This window comes from Tachysurus fulvidraco, chromosome 14, assembly GCF_022655615.1.
Source record: "Tachysurus fulvidraco isolate hzauxx_2018 chromosome 14, HZAU_PFXX_2.0, whole genome shotgun sequence".
In the NCBI taxonomy this organism is placed as follows: Eukaryota; Metazoa; Chordata; class Actinopteri; order Siluriformes; family Bagridae; genus Tachysurus; species Tachysurus fulvidraco.
Window position 1 is genome coordinate 9454909 of NC_062531.1, and position 22582 is coordinate 9477490.

A 22582-nucleotide genomic window follows, 5' to 3' on the forward strand; every position below is an offset into this window, starting at 1 on the left:
AGAGAGAGAGAGAGAGTGTGTGTGTGTGTGTGTGTGTGTGTGTGTGTGTGTGTGTGTGTGTGTGTGTGTGTGTGTGTGTGGCCTACAGTAGCAAACAATCCAAAACATCCAAAACATTACGCAGAAAACAGGCGATGGTCAGGTGATGAGCTCAAGTCTGAGAGTGTCCTTAAAAATGTTGACTGTAATTTTGTGTGTGTGTGTGTGTGTGTGTGTGTGTGTGTGTGTGTGTGTGTGTGTGTGTGTGTGTGTGTGTGTGTGTGCTAGGAAACAGGTGTGTATGATCAGAAGCCTGGTAATTAATTACGTTGCAGCGTGTTCTATGTATGCCGGGGTGGCCGTGTTTGTAGACCGAGGAGCATGTTGGGACCTGGAGTTTGTTGTCTAGTTTAACAAGACAACCTGGCTCTCGGCTTTTATTAGTTGCATTTCATCTCTGATCACCTCATGCTTGTACTTAAAGATGATGTCATGCCTATCCTGTTTTTATCCACAGCTTTATTCACATATTTTGAATGCACTCTTTTTCAGCAATGTTCTCATGCAAATAACACAATAAACACACAAATGTTAAGGAGCATCCTTCAGTTCAGGTAGTGAGATTAACTGCTCAATGTCTACAGTTTACATTGATTTGAATCAAAACTTAATATAGTAATGAGGCGAGTCATCAGATGAGTCAGGGGCAATTTCCTTTGTCGTTGAGCACATTATAAAACAGTACTTCTGAATGATCAAATCTGATTGGTCTAAAATGTTGGTAATGTTCTTTAAAACTGAATAAAGCTCAGACAATAACGTCTAGGCAAATCAATGAATTCTGTCATTGCTCTCATTCTAATCCACTCATGTTCCTGTCATAACAATCTACATACTGTAAGAACTTTATTTTAAATAGAGGTGTAATCATTGATATAAGAGATACGGCTTTGTCTTCTTGGTGGAATGTTTTACAGTTTCATAGTAAATTTAAAAAATGCATTTTTTTTGTCTTTTTTTCAGGGCTAAAACTGGAATTTGCTCCTGGTTTGTTGTGCATTTGCCCAGCATTATATTTTGTTACCATGTTACGCTCCACAGTGGTTCAAAATCTTTTTTATATATAGCACTATGAAGCACTTGTTCATAAGAACCAATCCAAGCACTAACATTCTGTGTAAGATTATCCCAACAGAGGTAAAAGCACCTGACTAATTTTATATCAGACTTGTAGAGATAAAATTTTTCATTTGTTTATATCGATTGAAAATGTCCCATGAATCAATTTTCATTCTGCCGGCAGCATGGAACAAAAATGTGCCGTTAAAAAGTATTGAGTTGTAGAGAGGCTGTTGAGTGAATGACTGGTTAGAGCCATTATGATGAGTAGAAATGGAGAAAATGTCCATCGTGTTTCATTGGAAAGTTGTTGTGCTAAAAGCGGAATGAACCTGCTGACAGGAAATGCAGATTATTGGGGATTATTTGCCTTATACTGTACCACACAGCATATCAGTGTTATAACACACAATGTTTCAGTTCTTAAATACTGTAATATTTAAGAGTTTCTCTTTTTGAATTCTTTTTTTTTTACTCACTAAATCAGTGCACTTGAACAGGAAACTCCTACACATGCGTATGCAGCTGTCCAAAAACGCAAAACACTAGTTTCATCTTATTCTATGCTTAAAAAGCCTTTTGTGTCTGTTTAATAAATTCTCACAGATGTTAACGGCAATATGTGACTTGCAATGCAACAAACCACTAGCAGATATAGCCCTATAAGTCAAGACTGAAATTATCGACAGCGTGCGGGCAGTTGAAGTGTTAGTGGTGAATAAGGCTGCAATTTGGCCTGGATGTCAGGATTCATCACTTCATATGGACACAGCTATCAGTGTAAGAGCTGCGGGACGGCGGAGACCCCACTGATTGTGAAATACTTTTTTAGCACTGATTGGCTAAATCACTCTCCACCGGAATGGCTATCATTATGGCGGCCGGTCATTTTGCAAGACCCTGTCCATCAAGGAGCTGGAGTTGGAGCCTGAGCTGGTGCTGGAGCTGGTGTGATGGACTAAGTAAAGCGATTTGGAAGATGACCGCATCAAAATAGGAGCACTTCCTCCAAAATGGTCTTAGAGAAGCAAACTGTGTAGTGCATAGCAGACTAAACACTCAGAAAAAGCTTTCTTTATTAGGGTTAACTATAGAGTTTGCTGCTATTCATCTTCAGTGTTCCTTGTCCTTTCTTTTTTTTTTTTCTCTCCTGCAGAAATATGACTCCTCTGTCATTTCTGTATCAAAGCCAGAGTAGGAGGATAGAGTTTTTTTTGCAGGCAAGACCTCTACACTTTTTTCTATCTTTATTTATTTTATTATGACAGAGTGTGGGTGAGCTTCAGTCTAGTCGTCTCAGAGGGACAGTTGTCATTCAGTGAGCTTTTCCTAAGCATCATCCGGAGTTGGCCGTTGTCTCCTGTAGTGAGACAGCTGTGGCCTGTCAAATTAGAGTAAGTGTAAGCTGCAGCAGAATGGTTTATAATCAGGTTTTAGCCCTCCATGAATAGTTAAGGGCCGATGCCTCAGCATTGTCTGCAGTAATGGCTTCATTTAGAGGAAGAGGGCAGGGGTGGAGGAGAGCCACAATGCTCCTATAAAACCTGGCATTAGAGGGGATGGTGCATAGCCATAAACCACACACTGCAGCTTCTCGTTAAAAATAGATGATATTGTTTTGCAGGCACTGGAGGAGTTATTCTCACGCCAATCCTTCCTGGAATGTTTGCCCTCTCTTTTAAAATGCACCGTGCTTACACTACAAAAAGTATACACAAGAATCTTTGTACATTCATTGTACCTGTAACAGGTACATCAGGAGAACCATAGCATCGTGTTTAACATCGTTTAACAAGGAGTGATGTGATGTGAGATGTAAATCTTTCTGACAGCGGAATGATGTTTCTGCGCAGACTGCCGCCTGACAGATCTTTATCATGCGTGGATTCCATTGTGAACATGTCCAAACTCAAAACTCAAGGCCAATTATAAAACTTATGTAGAAAAGAAGAAATTAGTTTGCTTTTTTTGATGGCGATGACTGTCGCCAGCTGTAATCTGCAACTTCCGTCTAACAGAAACTTTTTAGTTTTTGTTAGACTTTTGGAAGTTCATGTCTTATGGTTTATGTGAACGTTTTTTAAATGTTGCTTTAGAGTTTTACTTGTACTGTGAGAGCATTAAGTACAACAGTCACATTGGGATCATTAATATCTAACTGGGAACATTGTCTCATCTTTATAATTATGCTAATTATGCACTCTCTGTGATGGTGCACATGTTAACAGTAATAGGATTAGCAAAAAAATCTAAGGATTAGATATTTTAGTCTGGACCGCATGGTGTTGCGTTACAGCTAGAGGGTCGCCTGTTCGATCCTGAGCTCAGGTTACTGTGGAGTGTCCTTCCCGTGTCTGTAAGGCATGCTGTTAGGTGGATTAGCAACTCTAAATTGCACCCTGGTGTGAATAAGTGTGTGTGTGTGTGTGTGTGTGTGTGTGTGTGTGTGTGTGTGTGTGTGTGTGTGTGTGTGTGTGTGTGTGTGTGTGTTTGGGGTTACGCAATGGACTGACATCCCATCCAGATTGTATTCCTGCCTCACTCCCAGTGTTCCAGGGATAGACACAAGATCCACTATGAGCGTGCTCAGAATAAAGCGGCTCCCAATGATGACTGAAAAAAAGAATGAATGAATGAATGAATGAATGAATGAATGGTAATACAATGTAATCAGCATCTTGAGTCCACTTCCTCAACTCCTCGACAAGACCATGCTCCATAGATGTGATGAAAATTTTGCTATTAATTCAGAAGAAATGTGGCCTTGCAGTCTAAAACAATAGGAACCGGTAATAGAGCAGATGTTTGTATAACACTGTAGTAATGCTAGAATTTAACCTTCTTTGATTGAGGTCTTGATGAATGAGTAACAACATGGATGTATGTAATGTATTTATTGCAATAAAACATTAACCGGTATCCAGGAGCGAATTGGTTCCCTTTAGAGTGTGAAGATTTCTTCCTCATTTTGTCTCAGGAGGTTTTTCTACACCACTGTTACCATTGGCTTGTACATGGGATTTATGTAAAGCTGCATAGTCATGGAGTATATTAATGGTTATTAATATATGATTATAATTAATCTAACCACAGGGGTTGCAAGCCAGTGATTTCTGTGCTGGTCCCAAGTCTGGATAAATAGAGAGAGTTGTGTCAGGAAGGGCATCCAGGGTAAAATGTGCCAAATTTAACATACAAGTCGTCAGTGTGTCAGCAAGAATCAATGGAAAAGTGTAACAGACTGTAGTGAGACCAGCTATGCTGTATGGGTTAGAGACTGTAGCATGAGGCAGAGATGGAGTTGGCAGAGATGGAGTTAGCGGAGATGAAGATGTTGAGATTCTCTTTAGGAGTGATGAGGATGGACAGGTTTAGGAACGAGCACATCAGAGATACAGCTCAGGTTGGCTGTTTTGGGGACAAGGTCAGAGAGGCTAGATTGAGATGGTTTGGACGTGTACAGAGGAGGGAGGTGGTTATATTGGTACTGTAGAAGGAGGTTGAAGATGGAGCTGCCAGGTAAGAGGACAAGAGGAAGGCCAAAGAGGAGATATATGGATGTGTTAAAAGAGGATGAAGGTAATCAAAAGCTGAAAGTAGAAGAAGAATATATGATTAGAATTATATCGTTAATAATATTAATTATCGTTAATGTAGAACTGAGTTGGTAAACATTTTACCAGAACAGCAGCATTCCAATCTGCCAGCAGAATGAAAATCGACTTATCAGACATTTTTAATCAGTACAAACAAATGAATTATCACCGGAAGTCTGATATAAAATTAGTAAGGACTAATTTTTTTATCTTGGCTTCAGAGGGAGATAGTTTTACTGCTGTTTAGAGAAGAAACAGGTTTGATTTCACCGTTTACTTTGATGATCTAAACTTTATCATTATTTATTTATTTATTTATTTATTTATTTATTTATTTATTTATTTATTTATTTATATATTGTGACTTTTCTTCCCATACTGGTCTACTAGGCTAAGGAAAACAAGAGTTAACATAAAAACAGGTCAGGGACACGATAGCTTAGTGGTTAGGACATTTGCCTTGGATCTCCAGTGCTAGGCTTTTGAAATTCCTGTCTCTTGCCTTCAGGGCTTCAAGTGTTTCCTCCAGGTACTCTGGTTTCCCCACCAGTCCAAAGGTTGTGTGCCCTGAGATAGACTGGTATCTGCCCCAAGTCTCCAGATATCAGATCACTGTTTAAAGCATTCTGCATTAGAGTTGGACATTGACTAGCTAAAGATAATTGAAAGTTGAGAAATTGTAGAATTGAAAATACATTATTTATTACTGCTGAGAAGTCCACCATAACTCAGATGTTTCAAGGTCACAGCAGTTCTCCTGGCTTGGCTAAGCAGTGGTGATGACACATTGCTGAGCGCTGAGCAGGAAGTGAGATGTCATTATTACTGCATCGCAAGGTCTCGCTAATAAATTTTTAATTAGCACTCAGAGCAATTAACAGAGTCCCTTGTGGCCTGCAGGCGTGTTAGTTCCGAAACGTCCATCAGACGTGTCAGACTGTTCCTCCCTTTAGTCTGCAGCAAAAATGAACCTGTTTCTCATACAGTTAAGAAGCAAATAACAGAAATATTTGCATTTGACATTTAGGGTTGCTTTGGGTCCCTGGAGTTAGCCATGTTGGTAGGTTTTGGTCTTTGTGGGATTTCCTGCTGTAATAAATGACATTTAACTGCATTTTGCAATCAACATGATCCTAAAAGTTTACAGCTCTGCAATTGAGTCCTGTGAGTCTCTCTCTCTCTCTCTCTTTCTCTCTCTCTCTCTCTCTCTCTCTCTCTCTCTCTCTCTCTCTCTCTCTCACACACACACACACACACACACACACACACACACACGCATGCATTGAGAAAGCTGAAAAACTCTGAGACAACCCTGCTGCTGAACCAGAACCAGAGGGCAACAGAGCAGGATGTGAGACTGTGATGAATGGTCTTGTTCACAAGATGGATCTTTTTTTCTATCATTTTATAGAGAACTTTGTGAAAGACTCAGTAAGGTATTTAGCCCTGTTAGTCTCTGAAGCTTTCAGACTCACAGGGGTGAATTCTTTCCATTTTCCCTTTTGCTCTGTCACTTCCTGTAAATGTAGGGCAACAATAATTTCCAAACATGTTATCTCACATTCCAGACTTTATATAGGAAGTCTACTAAGCAGAAGCAGAATTAGTCACATATATTACAGTACATTGAAATTCTTTCTTTGCATATCCCAACTGTTGGAGGTTGGGGTCAGAGCACACAGGGTCAGCTATGATACAGCACCCTTGGAGCAGTCTGGGCTAGAAGTCTTGCTCAAGGGCCCAACAGTGGCAGCTTGGCAGTGCTGGGGCTTGAACCCTGATCAACAACCCATATTAACCATGTGAACCACCACTGGCCCCACGCTTTTACACATGGGGTTTCTAAAGATAATCAGGACACATAGTGTGAAGTTCAGTCAACTCTTCTTGATGATCTGTTTATCCTGTCTGCTTGTCCTTGTTATACACATTAATGTGTGTTTGTGTTTCTACATTCAAATCCATTTTTCACATTACTGCTATTTGATGGGAATATCGTTTGATACGTGGTGCTTTCCCTGTGCACTTGACATGCAACTGCCATGAGATGATACAACCAGTTCTGAAAGTATTGGCACCCTTTATGCCCTGAGTGCTATTTTGTTTTGCTTACAAATCACTAGTTTTAAAATTATCAGAATGAAGCATTGTCTGAATTCCGTCTCATCTTGCAATGTCTCCCAAGGTGCAGTCTTGGACCTTTTTCCAAACTCCTTTATGTTCATAACACCTCGTTTCTCAATAGAGCTCAATAGAGTGTCTTGCAGCTGTTCTGCTGTTGATGTGGCTGTATGTTTAGTTGTTCGATGGTTCTTCCTTTATTCTGTACTCTTTATTTATTTATATAACAAGAACAGTACACATTAATCAACATCAGGAGTAATGGTGTATATGTGTCAGATTTAGGCAAATGGCTAATTAAAATCTGCTGACCCTGGACAGGTTATAAAAAAAATCATCATCACAGCATACGAAACATGGTTATATTATAAAACTAAGTAAAAAAAAAGTGCAACATAATCTAAACACCATAAACCATGAAAAATTGTTTTAGCAATTAAAATTATCTTGAATATATTGAAATCTATCAAGAATGTCTGATTACCCACATATATGATTTTAAACCCACTTCTAGATGTATTTTTTACTACTTTACTAATTCTTTCAAATTATTTCAGTTAAAGCATTTATTTCTAGAAAGATACAAAATGACTTGCCAATAAAAAAAAAAATGTATTTATGTATTATGTAGCTTAAAATATTTAAAACCATCTAAAAAAAAGTGGATCATAAATGTCATTTATAATAATCTCAGAATATTTGTGAATATTCTGTATATTTTCCCTTGATAATATTTATTATTATTTATTACCATTTATATTATTATTGTTTATTTATTTTTAGATTTTTTTTCATTCATTTATTTATTCATTATACAGAGTTTATTCCATCAAACAAATGTTCATTTTCCTGCGGAATCAACCAATGGTTTTCAAAGCTAGGCCAAGACGTAACCTCTTGGCAGAGACAACCGGCTTTTTGGATTAAAATATCTTGATGTATCTTTAGAGAGATTCATAGCATCATTCATCTTTATAAGCATTTCTGGACCTCAAACTGCAAACCAGCTCCAAATCCTCATCGATCCACCACCAAAATTTAACAGTGGTTATCTGATACTTTTCTTTATACACTGTCTTTTAATGATTTAAAGGATGTCCATTAAACCATTAAAAAGCAATAACTTTTTCATTTCAACAGAAGCTGCTGCAATACAAGGAACTTTATGCATGTGTGTTTTAGGAAGAAGGCAAGTAGTTTAAGAAGTTTAAACATCTACATTATTATAAGAATTGTTTTATATCTACATACGATTTTACATACATTTCACATGAAACACTCAACCAGTAATTCTTTAGTTCGAAAGATATCAAATGGATTTATAGAAGTCAGAAGTTATTTATTGTAAAGTTATTAACAATACAGGAAGCAATTCAGCACAACAAATATAACAAAGAGGTAAAAATTGTGCTGCATTTATTAATGTGCCAGTTAATTTATTTTTATTTGTAAAACGAACAGTGAAGAACAAACCAAAATAGCAAAACATACAGATTTTAAACGAGGCTAAACAACAAATGTGTGATACTACAATGATACGCTATTGATAACGCGATGAAAAACTGCTCATCAGCATGAAACAGGAGACAGGTGAGGTTGAATTGTGATTTTATACGTCATGTAACATCATGTGATGTGCTGGGGCTGATGGGTAATGTAGTCCAGTGCCTATTTCAGCACATTCATGGCAAGCTGTTGGAGATCCATGCAGTTTGTATACCATGAGAGGTGTCAAGGGTCAAGGGAAATGTCTTGTCTCATATGTTGTCATAATGTCTGTCACACTAAGGCAGTATTAGATCACTCATAACTGTGTATCTCTGCTTTTCTTTCCCCTCATTCGAGAGCAGGAAAGACGCTTTCTGACTCTCTGGAAATAGGAGAATTGGAGAATTTAAGGATGAAGGCCTTACTAGGCTTTACTAGTGTTTTATTGATCCGAATCAAAATGTTTTTAATGTGCCAGATGAGAACTCTGGATTGCCTCTTAACAAGCTAATGGCATGTAGGTGGAAAACGAAGAGCAAAATTGAAAATCTATGAAAGCAATATAAGCTAGTTTAAAAAGCCAAATGGAGAAAAACAAGTGGTGCTTTCTGTGAGATGTTAGGCTCTTACATGTTTCATCTGGTCCTTGTGATCAATATAGGAAGAGGGCTCCGAACAATAAACTAAAATCATTCATATCAGTGTGGTATGTGGGAGTGGTGGCTAAAGTGGTTAAGGTTCTATGTGGTTGATCAGAGGTTTGAGGTTGAAGCCCCTGCACTGCCAAGCTGCCACTGTTGGGCCCTTGAGCAAGGCCCTTAACCCTCACTGCTCCAGGGGTGCTGTATCATGGCTGACTCCAGCCTCCAAAGTTAGAATGTGTGAACAAAGAATTTCTCTGTGCTGTAATGAATATGTGACAAGAATAATTGTAAAGATGGATATTTGGCAGATTTGTAAGGCTGTTAGCTAGTATTTGACTTTCTCTATTCGGCTCACTAATACTGTCTAAAGCAAAATGGTCTTCGGTTTGATTTTAGAGGAGGGTAAATGCGAATAATAACTTATTTGCATGTGTAGTTCACAAGGTTAGGTAATGTAAGAGAAATGATGTACTCCTAGTTGAAACAGACTTTTCATGCACTGCACAACTGTGCTTTCTTCTGCTAGTCTGATTCCATATACTGGATATGGCCAGCCATGCATATGCATGATCAGTGACCTAACATCATATAGTTACAAGATCCAGCTTTCCCCAAGGACACTCCTGCCTCATTTCTAATCAGGCTGTTTATGAACAAAGAGTAAAAGACGTCCCTCTTCTTAGCTATCACAGTTTTGGAATTGGAATCAATAATTTTAAAAAAATGTAATGGCAGAATAATCACCTAGTTAATTAGTGTAACAAAGCAATTGCTCCTGTACGCATAAAAATGTCCTTGTAGATTTCCCGCACGATTCCCCTAACCCCAATATCCAATGAAATCTCACAAAGCTCTGTATTACCATGGCTAAATTATCCATGCATGGCTAATACGTGCATGGCGGAGAATCTTTAGGCTGTTAGCTTTTAGCTGTTAGCTCTGTTTCTCATCTTTTAAACTGGCTTAGATATGTAAAGGTTTCCGATTACACTCGCTGCACACTTTTACATTAGTCAAATGGAATTTACACAAGTAGTGAACACAGCTGTGCCATGGTGTTCAACCATTTTAAGCACTGTACACGTATGTATTAGGAATTGTACACTGCAATAAGTCACATCTTAGCAAGATAAAATATTTCCAGAATGGAAATTGACTTAATCAGTATACTTCATATATACTTCAATCAGCATAAACAAATAAATTATTTTATCGCAGCAAGTCTGATATAAAATTATTCACCAAATTGCTGGCATTCATTGTGAGATGTTTTTACCTCTGTTAGGATAAACTTACACAGAATTTTAGTGGTTGAAGATAACAAAATGTATATGTTTATGAACAAGCACTCGGGGGCGTCTCAGAGAGAATAAATTTGATATTTACTTGGAAGATAGAAACAGGTCTTTGGAACTTTTCTATGAATATATTGCTCCTAGTAGGTTAGGTTAAAAACAAAAGTGTTTATGAAAACTAGAAATTCTTAAAGCCCTGAGCGTCTACTTTCATATTAAACTCCACTATGGAGTGTGACATGACAAAGAAATTCCATACTGAACATGAACACAACAAAACAGGGACAAGTTCCATTTTGGGCGTTATTTTCTTGTAACACTACAGTCTGTCATGTGTTATTACTTGCATAAGTTTCATGTTGGACACAACACATTTCAGGATACAATAATTGCATACTTACTCATCTTGATACTTGGAGCTTTCTGCTGCTGTGGACAATCCCATATGGATATCTAAAGGGATTTCAATTCCCCAAATCTGTTTGTATCCAAGATGCACCCTTGCTTCACTGGATAAATGGAAAACATCACCTGGATACTTCAGATTTGTACATATGAAGAGCTGATGTTACTATAAGAGCTTTTCACACTTGAAAAACTTGAGGACGTGATGGTTCAGTGGTTAAGGCTTCAGGTTACTGATCAGAAGTTTGGGGTTCAAGCCCACAAGCTGCTGAGACAACAACGTTGGGTCCTTGAGCAAGGCCCTTAACCTCACCTGCTCCAGGGGCGCCGTACTATGGCTGACCCTGCGCTCTGACCCCAGGCTCATAATAACCTGGGATATGCGAAAACTTAAATTTGTGATTTTAAATAGCTATTCATCTGACGTTTCACACTGTACATTACTAAACCATGGCTTAGCTTTCTTAATCGCATATTTACTGTGTCATCTACTATGACTGGATAAATATAGCAGTTTAACTAATAGTCTTACATTGTGATGTGCTTTTGCGTCAGTGAGGAAAAAAAAGGACAGGTCTGCCGTTCTGTGTTCGAGTAGGCATTGCTATCTTTCTCAGCTTTTTATTATTTTTTGCCTTTTTAGAATCTGTAGTGTAGTTGACCAGCATAGTATTTGTTGATATCCAACTTCCACTAATTTTTGAGTGTAACATAATTCCCCCTTGCTTCATTGTTTTGCCGTCTGCCGCTACCAAGCTGTTTGTTGCTACATCCTGATTTTTCATGTGAAATGAGGCATGTGCTCAGTTACATAATTGGTTGTCTGTTGTTAAGCATCTGGCTGTAATGGACTAACACAACAGCCTTCCACAATGTACTTGTTTGGCACTGCAGTGTGGGGTTAAACCTGCAAAAGCGCTGTTAACCTTGCGTCAGAGCAGGGATCCATATACCAAGGGTAAATGTAGGGTTTGGGGTTATAACCTGGGAGTTAGCATAGTGTGTGAAAAGCCCTGTATTGTCAATGTACTCATACTAAACATCACTTTGTCACTCAAAAGAAGATGATTCTCCTGGCTTTTTATTAGGAAGTGCTATAATGTTAAATTGAATGATATATTAAAGTGAAACAGTCAGTGTGAGCTACATCAGTGTAGAGATTGCCTTGATTACTTCTTTTGTATTTGTAGTTATTTTTATTTCTGCCATTATGTCTATTCATAGACTTCTTTCTACTCCTGAAATGTGCCGAGCTTTTTATTTGCCTTCATCTGTTCTCTCAGTCTTAGCTGCTCATTTTGATCATGTCACAACATTTATTAATACTGTTACCCCATCCTACGTCTATGATGCAATTTGAAAAGTCTTACTGAGATCTTACTGAGAAGCACTAAGAGAGGCTTATTCTGCTGTTGTCATGTGTACAGCTGCAAATATTGCTGCAGACTTGTGTGAATTTTTCTCGCAGTGCTTCACTTTGTCACCGGGCTATTTTAACCCTTGGAAAAGTGTTCATGTACAGTAGGAATGTCTGCATAGCTTTCCAAGACGCTGTGCCTTTTGCCCCAGCACCATCACCACTCTTATAGTTGACCTTTAAAAACAGATCGAAGCTTTCATGATGTCTCTGATTGACAGAATCATCTCGTGAATGTACTGTAGGTGATGTCTGTGATTTAACATGTCAGCGCTTTCAAGCCAACATTATACAAATGTACAGTGTCCAATTGCTATTTAGTCTTGCTTGCATGTTTGTGAGTTTCTGTCAATGTGAGGATAAGTTCACATTTAAATTCAACCCTAAGGCTCGTACAGCAATGAATTGCTCAAGGTTGTAATCAAAAACCAAATTTTATCTCTTAGATGTCGTGGATGCTTTGTACTGTACTCACAGCCTGCCATTTACTAGAGTAATTCTGTTTTCATTGAACTACAACTGCCTCAATCAAGAACCCTGAACCCCGGGCCCAGAATCAGTAACCCAAAACTCTACCTGTATCTGAATACCTTTTAACTGTACCAGTATCTTGTACCTAGGTAACTTTTGAAAGGGTAAAAAACAAATAAAATAAAAAAAAACTCTAAATCAAGACACAGCCTTTTCTATAATATGTAATTAAATATAGCTGTGGTAAATCTCAAACTAAATTGTAGCTCAACTACTTCAATTAATGCAAAATTGATCCGCTAATTACTTTATTTCTATAAATGTTCAATAAAGGTCTAATTGATGCTTACAAGATGTTTCCAACACTGATTTTATTACTAGTATGTCACGTGCGTAAATAAAAAAAAAACATGTTCACAACATGCCTGATTTACATTATACAATGGTCAAAAAAATCTTAGCTAATTGTTAACATGATGTGTAAAGTCTGCATCTGTAAATAAACATATAAAACCAGAACATAGAGGATTATTCTGGATCGTACCTACCGAGCAACAAACAGCAAGAAGGCACAGATCCGTCATGTGAGTTAGAGTTTTGTGACTTTCGAGTCTAGACTGTTGTGTGTGAAAATGGCAGGAGGTCAGCAGTTACCGAATCACTCAAACCAGCCCATCTAAAGCCAACAAGCAATGCTTAAAGTCACTGAGATCGTTTGCTCCCCGTCTCTGACTGACATGGACATTAACTAAATCTTTTGACTGTATGAATTGTAGTGCTGCGTTATGATTGGTTGATTGAATAATTGCAGGTTTACAATTACAGGTGTTTCTATTAAGGTGGTCATTGAGTGTAAAATGTATATGTATGCTGTATTTGTATGTATATAGGTAATGGATAAACCTGTATTCATACTGTGTGTGTTCATTACTCGCCGCAGTGCATGTGAAGGCTGGGACGTGTGAAGTAATCGCGGCCCATCGCTGCTGTAATAAAAACAAGATTGAAGAGAGATCTCAGACTGTCAAGTGTTCCTGCCTTCCTGGACAGGTCGCCGGGACGACCAGAGCTGCTCCATCCTGCGTTGATGGTAAGATCGCTTCTTCTCTCTGTCTCTTCATCTCTCTCTGTCTCTTGCTCTGTCATTATGACCTTTTGAAAAAGGTCAGCCTGTAAATGTGTTATACAAAATGTTTGCACGGAAGTGTAGCAAACACCCTGTTCACCCTCATGAATAGGTGCTGTTCTGAACGAAGTGTTGATATTAGAAATGCCTCTTGCGAGCCGCAGGGCATTCTGCAACAGAGAAGGAAAAAAAAACACCACCTGTTTTTTTTTTTTCCCCTGTCTGAAACCAACACGGAAATAATATTAGCAATGGCTTTTTTTCTCTCTCTCTAGTCCTCCTCCTTCCGCTGTAACTTCACTGTGTGATTAATTTAATCCTCTGTCGGCACTGTCTAATGCTGAACTCATTTTACAAAGACTAAGACCACTTTCTTTCTTTTACCGATTTCTTGCACTTGCCCCTCTCTATCTCTGTCTGGCTGATTCATTTAATACTGTGTCAACACCGGGCACTTGACGGCACAATCGATTTTGATCTTGTTTTCTTTACCATAAAAGCATTGTCTGTGTGCTCTCTCCACACCCTGCCTGAGAGGAAATGTCAAATAAACCCTTGCTCCATCCAGCTTTTTCTCCTCCCTTTGCTTTCTCAGCACTGCTTTCCAACAAAGCTGATGTTTTCTTCCTTAGTTTTATGTGCAAAAATGTTCTTGGTTATTCAGATCATTCTGTCTAAGAAACACAAAAAGTGACTGACTTTGTTAGTGCTTTATTTGCATTCAGTCACATACACAATCGTACACAGCATGACATACAATGAAAAGCTTCTCATGTCTGTCTGTAATCTAAACATTAATGTTAAAATTACATTTAAAAATAAAATAAAATTTTGTTCTGTACAAAAAAAATCAATAGACAAATGACAGATTATATGAAAATAATTGCAATCATGTATTTTTATTAATTCGTTGGGTTTTTTTTTTTGCACGCATGCAGCATCTATAGTAGCCCAGAAATGGTGGTGTCAGATGCAACCTTGTCTGGATGGAGAGGAGTGTAAAGTTCTACCAGATCTCACAGGTTGGAGCTGCAGTACTGGCAACAAGGTTAAAACAACAAAGGTTAGTGCACACACACACACACACACACACACACACACACACACACACACACACACACACACACACACACACACACACGTACACTAATTCAAGTACACACTTCATGCACGAACACACTACCCTTTAATCTTGAGTATGTGTGCTTTATAAGTGTGTCAGCCTGCAGCACTGCCCATCAATTTGTGCTGCCGGTTCATTAGATAGTGTATAATTATAGTAATTCTTCTCTTACAGAGGCAAACCTGTACTTTGCGAACACACACTCAAACTACACACACAAAGTAATCAAGCAGCTCTGATTGTTTCAAAGCTCTTTCTGTTTCTCTTGAATGTTCAATTCAATTTCAGTTAAAAAAAAACAGTTTGTTTTTTCCAGAATTAACGAAGATATGCTAGAAATCAATATATAACACATATAATCACATATTATATAATCACAAATGTTTCGACAACTCTTCAGAGGAAATTCACAAGAGGAATTTATCATCCTCGGGGCACCTGGGGGTTAAATCAGATTGATTTCTAAATAGATTAAGCAAGCTATTCTTTTACAATGAAGTAGAAAGTGCACCAAGCCTTATCCTCTTCAATCTTCTCGTGACTGCATGATTTTCTTTATCTCAATTTCTTACATTTCAATCAGTTTGTTATTAAAGAGCTTTCTTATCTCATTCCGTATCCCCATTCTTTCTAATTTTTTTATCCTACCCTGTATGTGTAACTTCCTCTATGGGAAGCTTAGGCAAGATGGGAAAAGGATATGTCTTTCTATTGTTTTGTCATTTAGCTTCTTCATGACCTACTTCCTCTCGTCCTGAGCATACTCAGTGCAGACTAGAGGAATCAGCTGTGGCAGGATCTGAAGATTGTTGGATGTGACATTAAATTCGGTGCAGGCTTGAATCAAAGAGGACACCATGAAAAAGTAAAGGCGGCAGGACAAAACGAGTGTGAAAACAAAAACACAACCAGCCCAGTTTGCCAAAGTAGTCATGAGATTAGACATGAGATCAGACAGGCAGAACCAGTGCATACTAGCAAATAAACCTCGTACGGATACCTTCTGATTCAAGGTACTCTGCCGTGGTTGACTGATATGTCCATCAAATGTTGCAGACTGCAAGATTGAATGAATGATTTGATACCACAACTCTGTTGAATGGTCAGGAGGTGTTCATTAGCTTTCTATACTAGCATGGTGCAGCTAATCATTCAGGATTCTTGGTAGCCAGTTGCAAGCAACTGTGTTATGTGTTAACTTGGTGTGGTGAGGAGATGAGGGTTTGTACTGTAGCTGTTTTTACCTACATCATGACAAGGATTAATTGTTTTGTGAACATTCCACACCATTAACTATTAAGAGGACATTAACTATTAAAATTTACAACGGACATTCTTTTCATTAATGAAACCAAAAAAATAGCATTAGCAACTTGCCATAGCATAAGAGCAATGATAGGACAACAAGCTTTTATGAGATTGCTGATTGTTTTTCCTTGGACCACTTTTGGTAGACTAACCACTGCATGATGGGAACACTCCACTAGGCTTGTGTTAGAGATGCTCTGACCCACTCATGTAGCCATCACAATTCGGCCCTTGTCTGTCTGCCATTTTTCCTACTTCCATCCCATCAACTGCAAGAAATGACTGATCACTTGCTGCTAAATATATCCCACCCATTAATAAGTGCCATTATAATGTGATATTTATGGATTCTTCGCTTTACCTGTCAGTGATTTTAATGTTATGGCTAATTGATGAATGTTACTTGAAAGTCACATATTTCTGAAAAATGACTAAATAGCACTATTAATCTAAGGTTTTTCTAGTAGGTTTAGTCAGAATACAGAATATATTATAAATTAGGTTTGTCCAAACCAGAAAAGTAACATGTCAGTGTCAATAATTAAGCTTCTCCTGGGGTAAAAAGCATATATTTTTGGTGTTGGACTACTGATCACAAGGTTGTGACTTTGAATCCCAGGACCACCAAACTGCTAATGCTGGGCCCTTAAACAATGCCCTAAACTCGCCAGTTGTATAAATAAGATACATGTAAGTTGCTCTACAGAAAGATAATGTAACTGAATAATGTAACTGAATACCAATATTAAGTTTCAGTACAAGCATTCTTATAAGAGTACTTTTTGTACTGTTATATATTGTACAAAGTTAGATGAGACTGAACTTATAAAAACAATGTATGTTACTCAAAGAAACTGTTACTCAAAGAGGAGCGACATGATCGATAGTCTGATCACAGTTTCTTTAAGGCAGGGTGGGTGTGACATAGACTAATGAGTTTTTATGACTTTGTACACCTGAGTAATAACTGCTGAAGCCAGCTCCATAGTCATGAAGAGGTTATTAGCAAACTGCTTACTGGCTAGGGAAATGATCAAAACCACTCAACAGAAAATTCAATTCAATTCAAGTTTATTTGTATAGCGCGTTTTACAATAGACATTGTCTCAAAGCAGCTTTACAGAACATAAACATAGAGCAGAAGGTAAACATAAGGAATAATAAAAGAAATAAGGAATAATAAAAGAAAAAGAATTAACAAAAAAAAATCAAGATTATTATTAGATATAGTTCACAATCTGTATGTATTTATCCCCCTATGAGCAAGTCTGAGGTGACTCGGGCAGCAGTGGCAAGGAAAAACTCCCTTAAATGCATGAGAGAGCTGATTTTTTTTTTTTAGATAAATCAATCGACAAACACTAGTCAAATTCCTTTACATTAGTATTGTTGTTTTGTTGGTCTGGAACACATTAAAATAGCATCGGCATGTGACTATACTCGATGTCCTTTCTGAAACCTGATTAGCACTACAGATAAGAAAACTGATGCTTTTAATGATGGATTGTATTTTGTATGTGACAGAACACAGAGCATGATGAAAGCTGGACTGTATGCTCGATCAATCATAATGATCAATAATATTGAGCAGGCTCTTATGGGCCTATTACAGACAGACTGTTCATTATAACAGACAGCACAGAGAAGGAGAAGGAAGGGGCCAAGGACAGAGAGAGAGAGAGAGAGAGAGAGAGAGAGAGAGAGAGAGAGAGAGAGAGAGAGAGAGAGAGAGAGAGAGAGAGAGAGAGAGAGAGAGATGTGAATACCTTCAAAGGGGAGGCCAGAGATGGGAGGAGTACAGGGGCTAAAATCAGATAAATCCTGAGAGACAAAGATTAGCTGCTTTCCAACACATACAACACTCTTTCTCTCTCTCAGTGTAAAACCCAATTTACCCGTCTGACCTTTAACCTTCTGGCCTGAGTTATCTTGCAATAAACATTAGAACATCATTAGAAATTCTAATTTCTTCATACAGAATGAAGAAAAAAAGATCTCTAAGCTGCATTAGAAGAAATGTTATTCAATATATTTAGCTAGCAACAAATGTTTTATATAGGGGGGGAATACATTACAACGCATTACACGAGAAGAAGAGAACAACTGACGGTTATTTATATTCTTTATTTATATAAGCCATAAAGTTTGATGTCACATCACATTAATACAGCTCCTTTAAAGTCATTGAAAAGAATATTTTTATATCCCTCAATTCCTCAATATATAGATAGATATATACATATCATATACTTTTAAAGAGGCAGCAGCTCCACTGAATGAGAGACTAGGAGACAGAGAGCTGAAGGATGGTGGTGATTAAGAGGAATGTTTAAGCTTTCATTTATGTTTTGAGTATCAATTGTATTGTCATGTGCATAAAGAGTGCTTTAAGCATCTATATACAATACAATTCTTGTGCTACTGTTGAATTTTTATACCCAGACACAAATGCTATGTAGAAAAGAACATTGTAAACAATGTATACAGTCATAAAGTGGCATAGTGGGAGATAGCACACATTCAGTTATATAAATTATTATCATAATATGGCATGTGAAAAATAAAAGAAATTGTATCCTTAAGCAGTGTAAACATTGTATGCTGTCCAATAGTGTTGTTGTGGGAGATATTGCACATACAGTACAAGGACAGAGACTTTAATTTAATTTAAAATTATGATGACTAATATTTCTGTATGATTTATGACTGGCCACTATACTGTTCTCTGGAGATGGACTCCCCAACATGCCCAAAGAGGTGTATTTTTTGATTGATTCGTCTCTCAATGGACATTTTATGGTGATTAAATATCCATAAAAAATAAACAATTCCAAGCAAACTATTGCCCCATGTCACTTAAAGGCATAACCTCTATTTATATAGAAACCATTGTTTTAAACAACTTTTCATATTGCTTTAAACCCTAATAAATTTCTAACTAAACTAAATTTCTAAACCCTAATAAATTTCTAACTAACTAAATTTCTAACTATATATATATATATATATTCATTCATTCATTCATTCATTCATTTTCTACCGCTTATCCGAACTACCTCGGGTCACGGGGAGCCTGTGCCTCTTGGGCGTCATATATTTATTATATATATATATATATATATATATATATATATATATATATATATATATATATATATATATATATATATATATATTAAGCTATTATTTCTGTATTGATTTACATAATCACAAAGTATTTTGTTAATCTCACAAACAGTATTTTAGTTAGTTATAGTTAGTGAAGATACTACCAAGGTTCAGCAGTTGCACATCATCTGGTAATAATTGTTATATCTGAGACATCAGCCTGAGCCATTACATGCTCAAGTGGGGAGGGGGAAATATAAAATAACTAAAATATAATATAATGGGTATTTCAAATTTGCTGTTTAATTAAAAACATGCAGAAAGCAAGAGAGAGAGTGTGTGTGTTTGTGTTTGTGTGTGCATGGGAGAGAGAGAGAGAGAGAGAGAGAGAGAGAGAGAGAGAGAGAGAGAGAGAGAGAGAGAGAGAGAGAGAGAGAGATGTATATTTTCTGAATGTGTTGAGGCATTGATTACACAGTGGAATGGAAAAGCACCATGTCTTCTCATTAACAATGTACTCAAATATCACAGACCTCACACCCAGCACCCCGCTACACAAAGTGTGAATACTGGGCATCATGCCATTGTACCCTCCTCTTATGTCTGCCACCTTTTCTCATGCCAGCACTCTGGGCAACGTGTCATATTTTAAGTGAATGAATCTGCTGAGAGCCAAAAGCATCAGATGCTGCCATGACAGAGGGGTGGGTACAAGCACGTCAAGCACAAGTGCTGCTATCGCAGGGATCAGACATGTTCAGATTGGGTCAAGGCAAGCAGAATTGAGCTTCCTGCTTCCTCTTTTGGTCACTGATGTTAAACAACGTGCTGCTTAAACTTTGGAGCTTGGGGTTTTGTTGGCATTAAGCATTTTTCAAGCTAATTAAAAAAAATCCTGTTATGTAACTTTCTTAAAAGCCTTGTCAACTTAGTATCACAGTTAAATGCTAATTGTTATCTGTAGAATGTGGATTGTGGGTGGAATAATGGTGCAGCAGTTGTTGTGTTTCTGTCTCACAGCATACAGTAGTCTACTCTTTGTGCTGTTTGAGTTTTACATATTCCCTTTGTTTATGCAGGATTTCACAAGGTTTTCAATTTGGTTTTCATGTATTTCCCAAAACTATAGTAATATGCATATCATATTACAAAATGTTTGTGATAGCTCTCCTCCATGGTGTTTTCCACCTCTTCCACTGTGTTCCCAGGACAGGCTTTGGATCCACCATGACCCTGACCAAAATAATGCACTTACTGTTTAAAGTGATGTTTACAGATAAAAAGATTCAGTTTAATGAAAGCCATTTTGTTCAATTTCTCCAGGCTGGTTTGAGTATTCAATGGGAGTCCAGCTCTTTTTTTGACTTGATTAATATTGTGTTATGAGATTTTTGGAATTTGAAATAAGAACAAATATCAGGACATGTCAAAATTTGTCCAGGATCAAAAATCACCTCAGACCAGGGGCGGTTCTAGCCCTTTTTTAGGGTGGCTCCAGCCCCCCTGTCTGTGATCTCAGCCACCCTAAAACTATAAGGATAATTTTTACTTTCAAAAATAAACAATAAAAATTACCTTAAAATGGAATTTAATTTTTAAATAAAAAAAAAATTGCAAAGACTGCAACTAAAAGCAGTGAAATTTCACTATTCTTATGCAAACAGTCCATTCAATACTAAATAAATAATCAATAACATTTATTGATTTGGTCTTTGTCTTGTGAATATTTTTTATTAATGACTGCATTCATTGGACCCTCTGTTCGTAGAGAATGCACACATACATGAACTGATTTCATTCAAGACTGGCATCATTACATCATGGTGTCCACTTTTTCCATTTTAAATAATACCATCTAATATATAATATAAAACTTTTCTTGTTTTAAATTCTCATGAAATCCTAGAACCGCCCCTGCCTCAGACCCATCAGGGTTAAACTTGTAACTGCTCTGTTTTCTTAAAAACACCAACATTACAGACTTGTTAGTAAATTCTGATGAGTGCTTGTGTGGAGTTGAAGCTGATGAATGACTAAAATGAGCAACTCCTACATCTTTAAACCATATAATCTGTATTTCCTTTTGCAGGTAACTCGGTAGTGGCATGCTTCAGTCAAAGAAGTGGATGTAGATGAATAGGAAACGGAAGGACTTCACCGATGTTAAAATAATGCGGGATCCAAAGCAGCAAGGTCTCGTGTTCCACTCCATTCATACCAATGAGGACCATCTCTCTACTCATCCTCCATACTTGTAATTTGCTGTCCTGAGCTTTTGCTGGAAATCTCGTCAGCACAAATACAGGGCTGAAAGACTGTCTGCTCACTGGAATTCTCCATGCATCTGGATTATATCTTATGGTAGAAGGCTAATCGCAGGGACAATACACTGCTAATGTCAGAACTGTTTAATTTGTTCAGTTTCTTCTTCCCCCAGCTGCTTAGACGTTGAGTTGTGTTATGGTTTTCTTTCTTCTGTCTATCGAAGCTTCCTGTAACCTCACATTTTGAGCCTGAAATGAAAAGTGACATTTTTGCTTTCCCTTCCAAAATCTTGTTTTCTTTCTCAGCATCTTAAATTCAGAAAATTAGAGCTGCAGTTATGGACTTACTGACCATCTGTAGATTATTTTGTTCCTTTTCTAATACAGAAATAATAAGTAAACTTTTTGACGCAAAAGACAAACACAACAGTAGATGTTATGGTATAAATCTGTAAAAGTGTAAAAGATTACAAGTATCAGATTCTTAGAACCAGAAGAAATGAAAATAATTCCTCTAACAGTTTTAATATTGATGTTTTTAACCAGCCTGGTAACTGCTATTGAGTACATGTGTCAGTATTATCTAAAATAAATAAAGCTATTTCAAAGGAAATGAAAGTGTCTGTGTTTAAAAAGGAATCGTGTTTTAGTGTTGTCTGTCTGCGTTTCTGTACTAGGGCTTAAGCTTAAAATAATCTGCTTCATTTTTTAAACGGCAACTTAAAAAATTATTGCGATTATAGAGAAAATACTCTAACCAAAGTATTAAGACAACTCTCAGTACTGTCGCTATTATCATGAAGTCTATCATATTAGTGCATGTTCTCTTCATGCTTCAGGGGTTTCCTCTTTGTACTTGGGTTTCCTCCTTCAGTCACATAATATGCATTGTAGGCTGATTGGCAGCTCTAAATCGACCATAGTGTGTGAATTGGGGTGTCTATTTGTGTGATTTTGCCCTGTGATGGATTGCTACCCTTTCCAGGATGACCCCTGCCTTGTGCCCTGAGTTCTCTGTAATAGACTCCAGACGTCCTGTTACCCTGTGAAGAATAAATGGATGGATGGATGGATGGATGGATGGATGGATGGATGGATGGATGGATGGATAGATGGCT

The 22582-nt window shown here is 37.5% G+C and overlaps 1 protein-coding gene across 1 annotated transcript in view; it reads left to right on the forward strand.

The window, feature by feature from the left end:
* tafa3b (TAFA chemokine like family member 3b) overlaps window positions 1–22067 on the forward strand; it is a 112765-nt gene extending 90698 nt beyond the window's left edge. The window contains exons 3-5 of the mRNA XM_027166450.2: window positions 13476–13625; window positions 14600–14724; window positions 21290–22067. Of these exons, the coding sequence (XP_027022251.1) occupies window positions 13476–13625; window positions 14600–14724; window positions 21290–21301 (287 nt within the window). The 3' untranslated portion in view covers window positions 21302–22067. The remainder of the gene's footprint in view (window positions 1–13475; window positions 13626–14599; window positions 14725–21289) is intronic.
* Window positions 22068–22582: the final 515 nt, after the last annotated feature.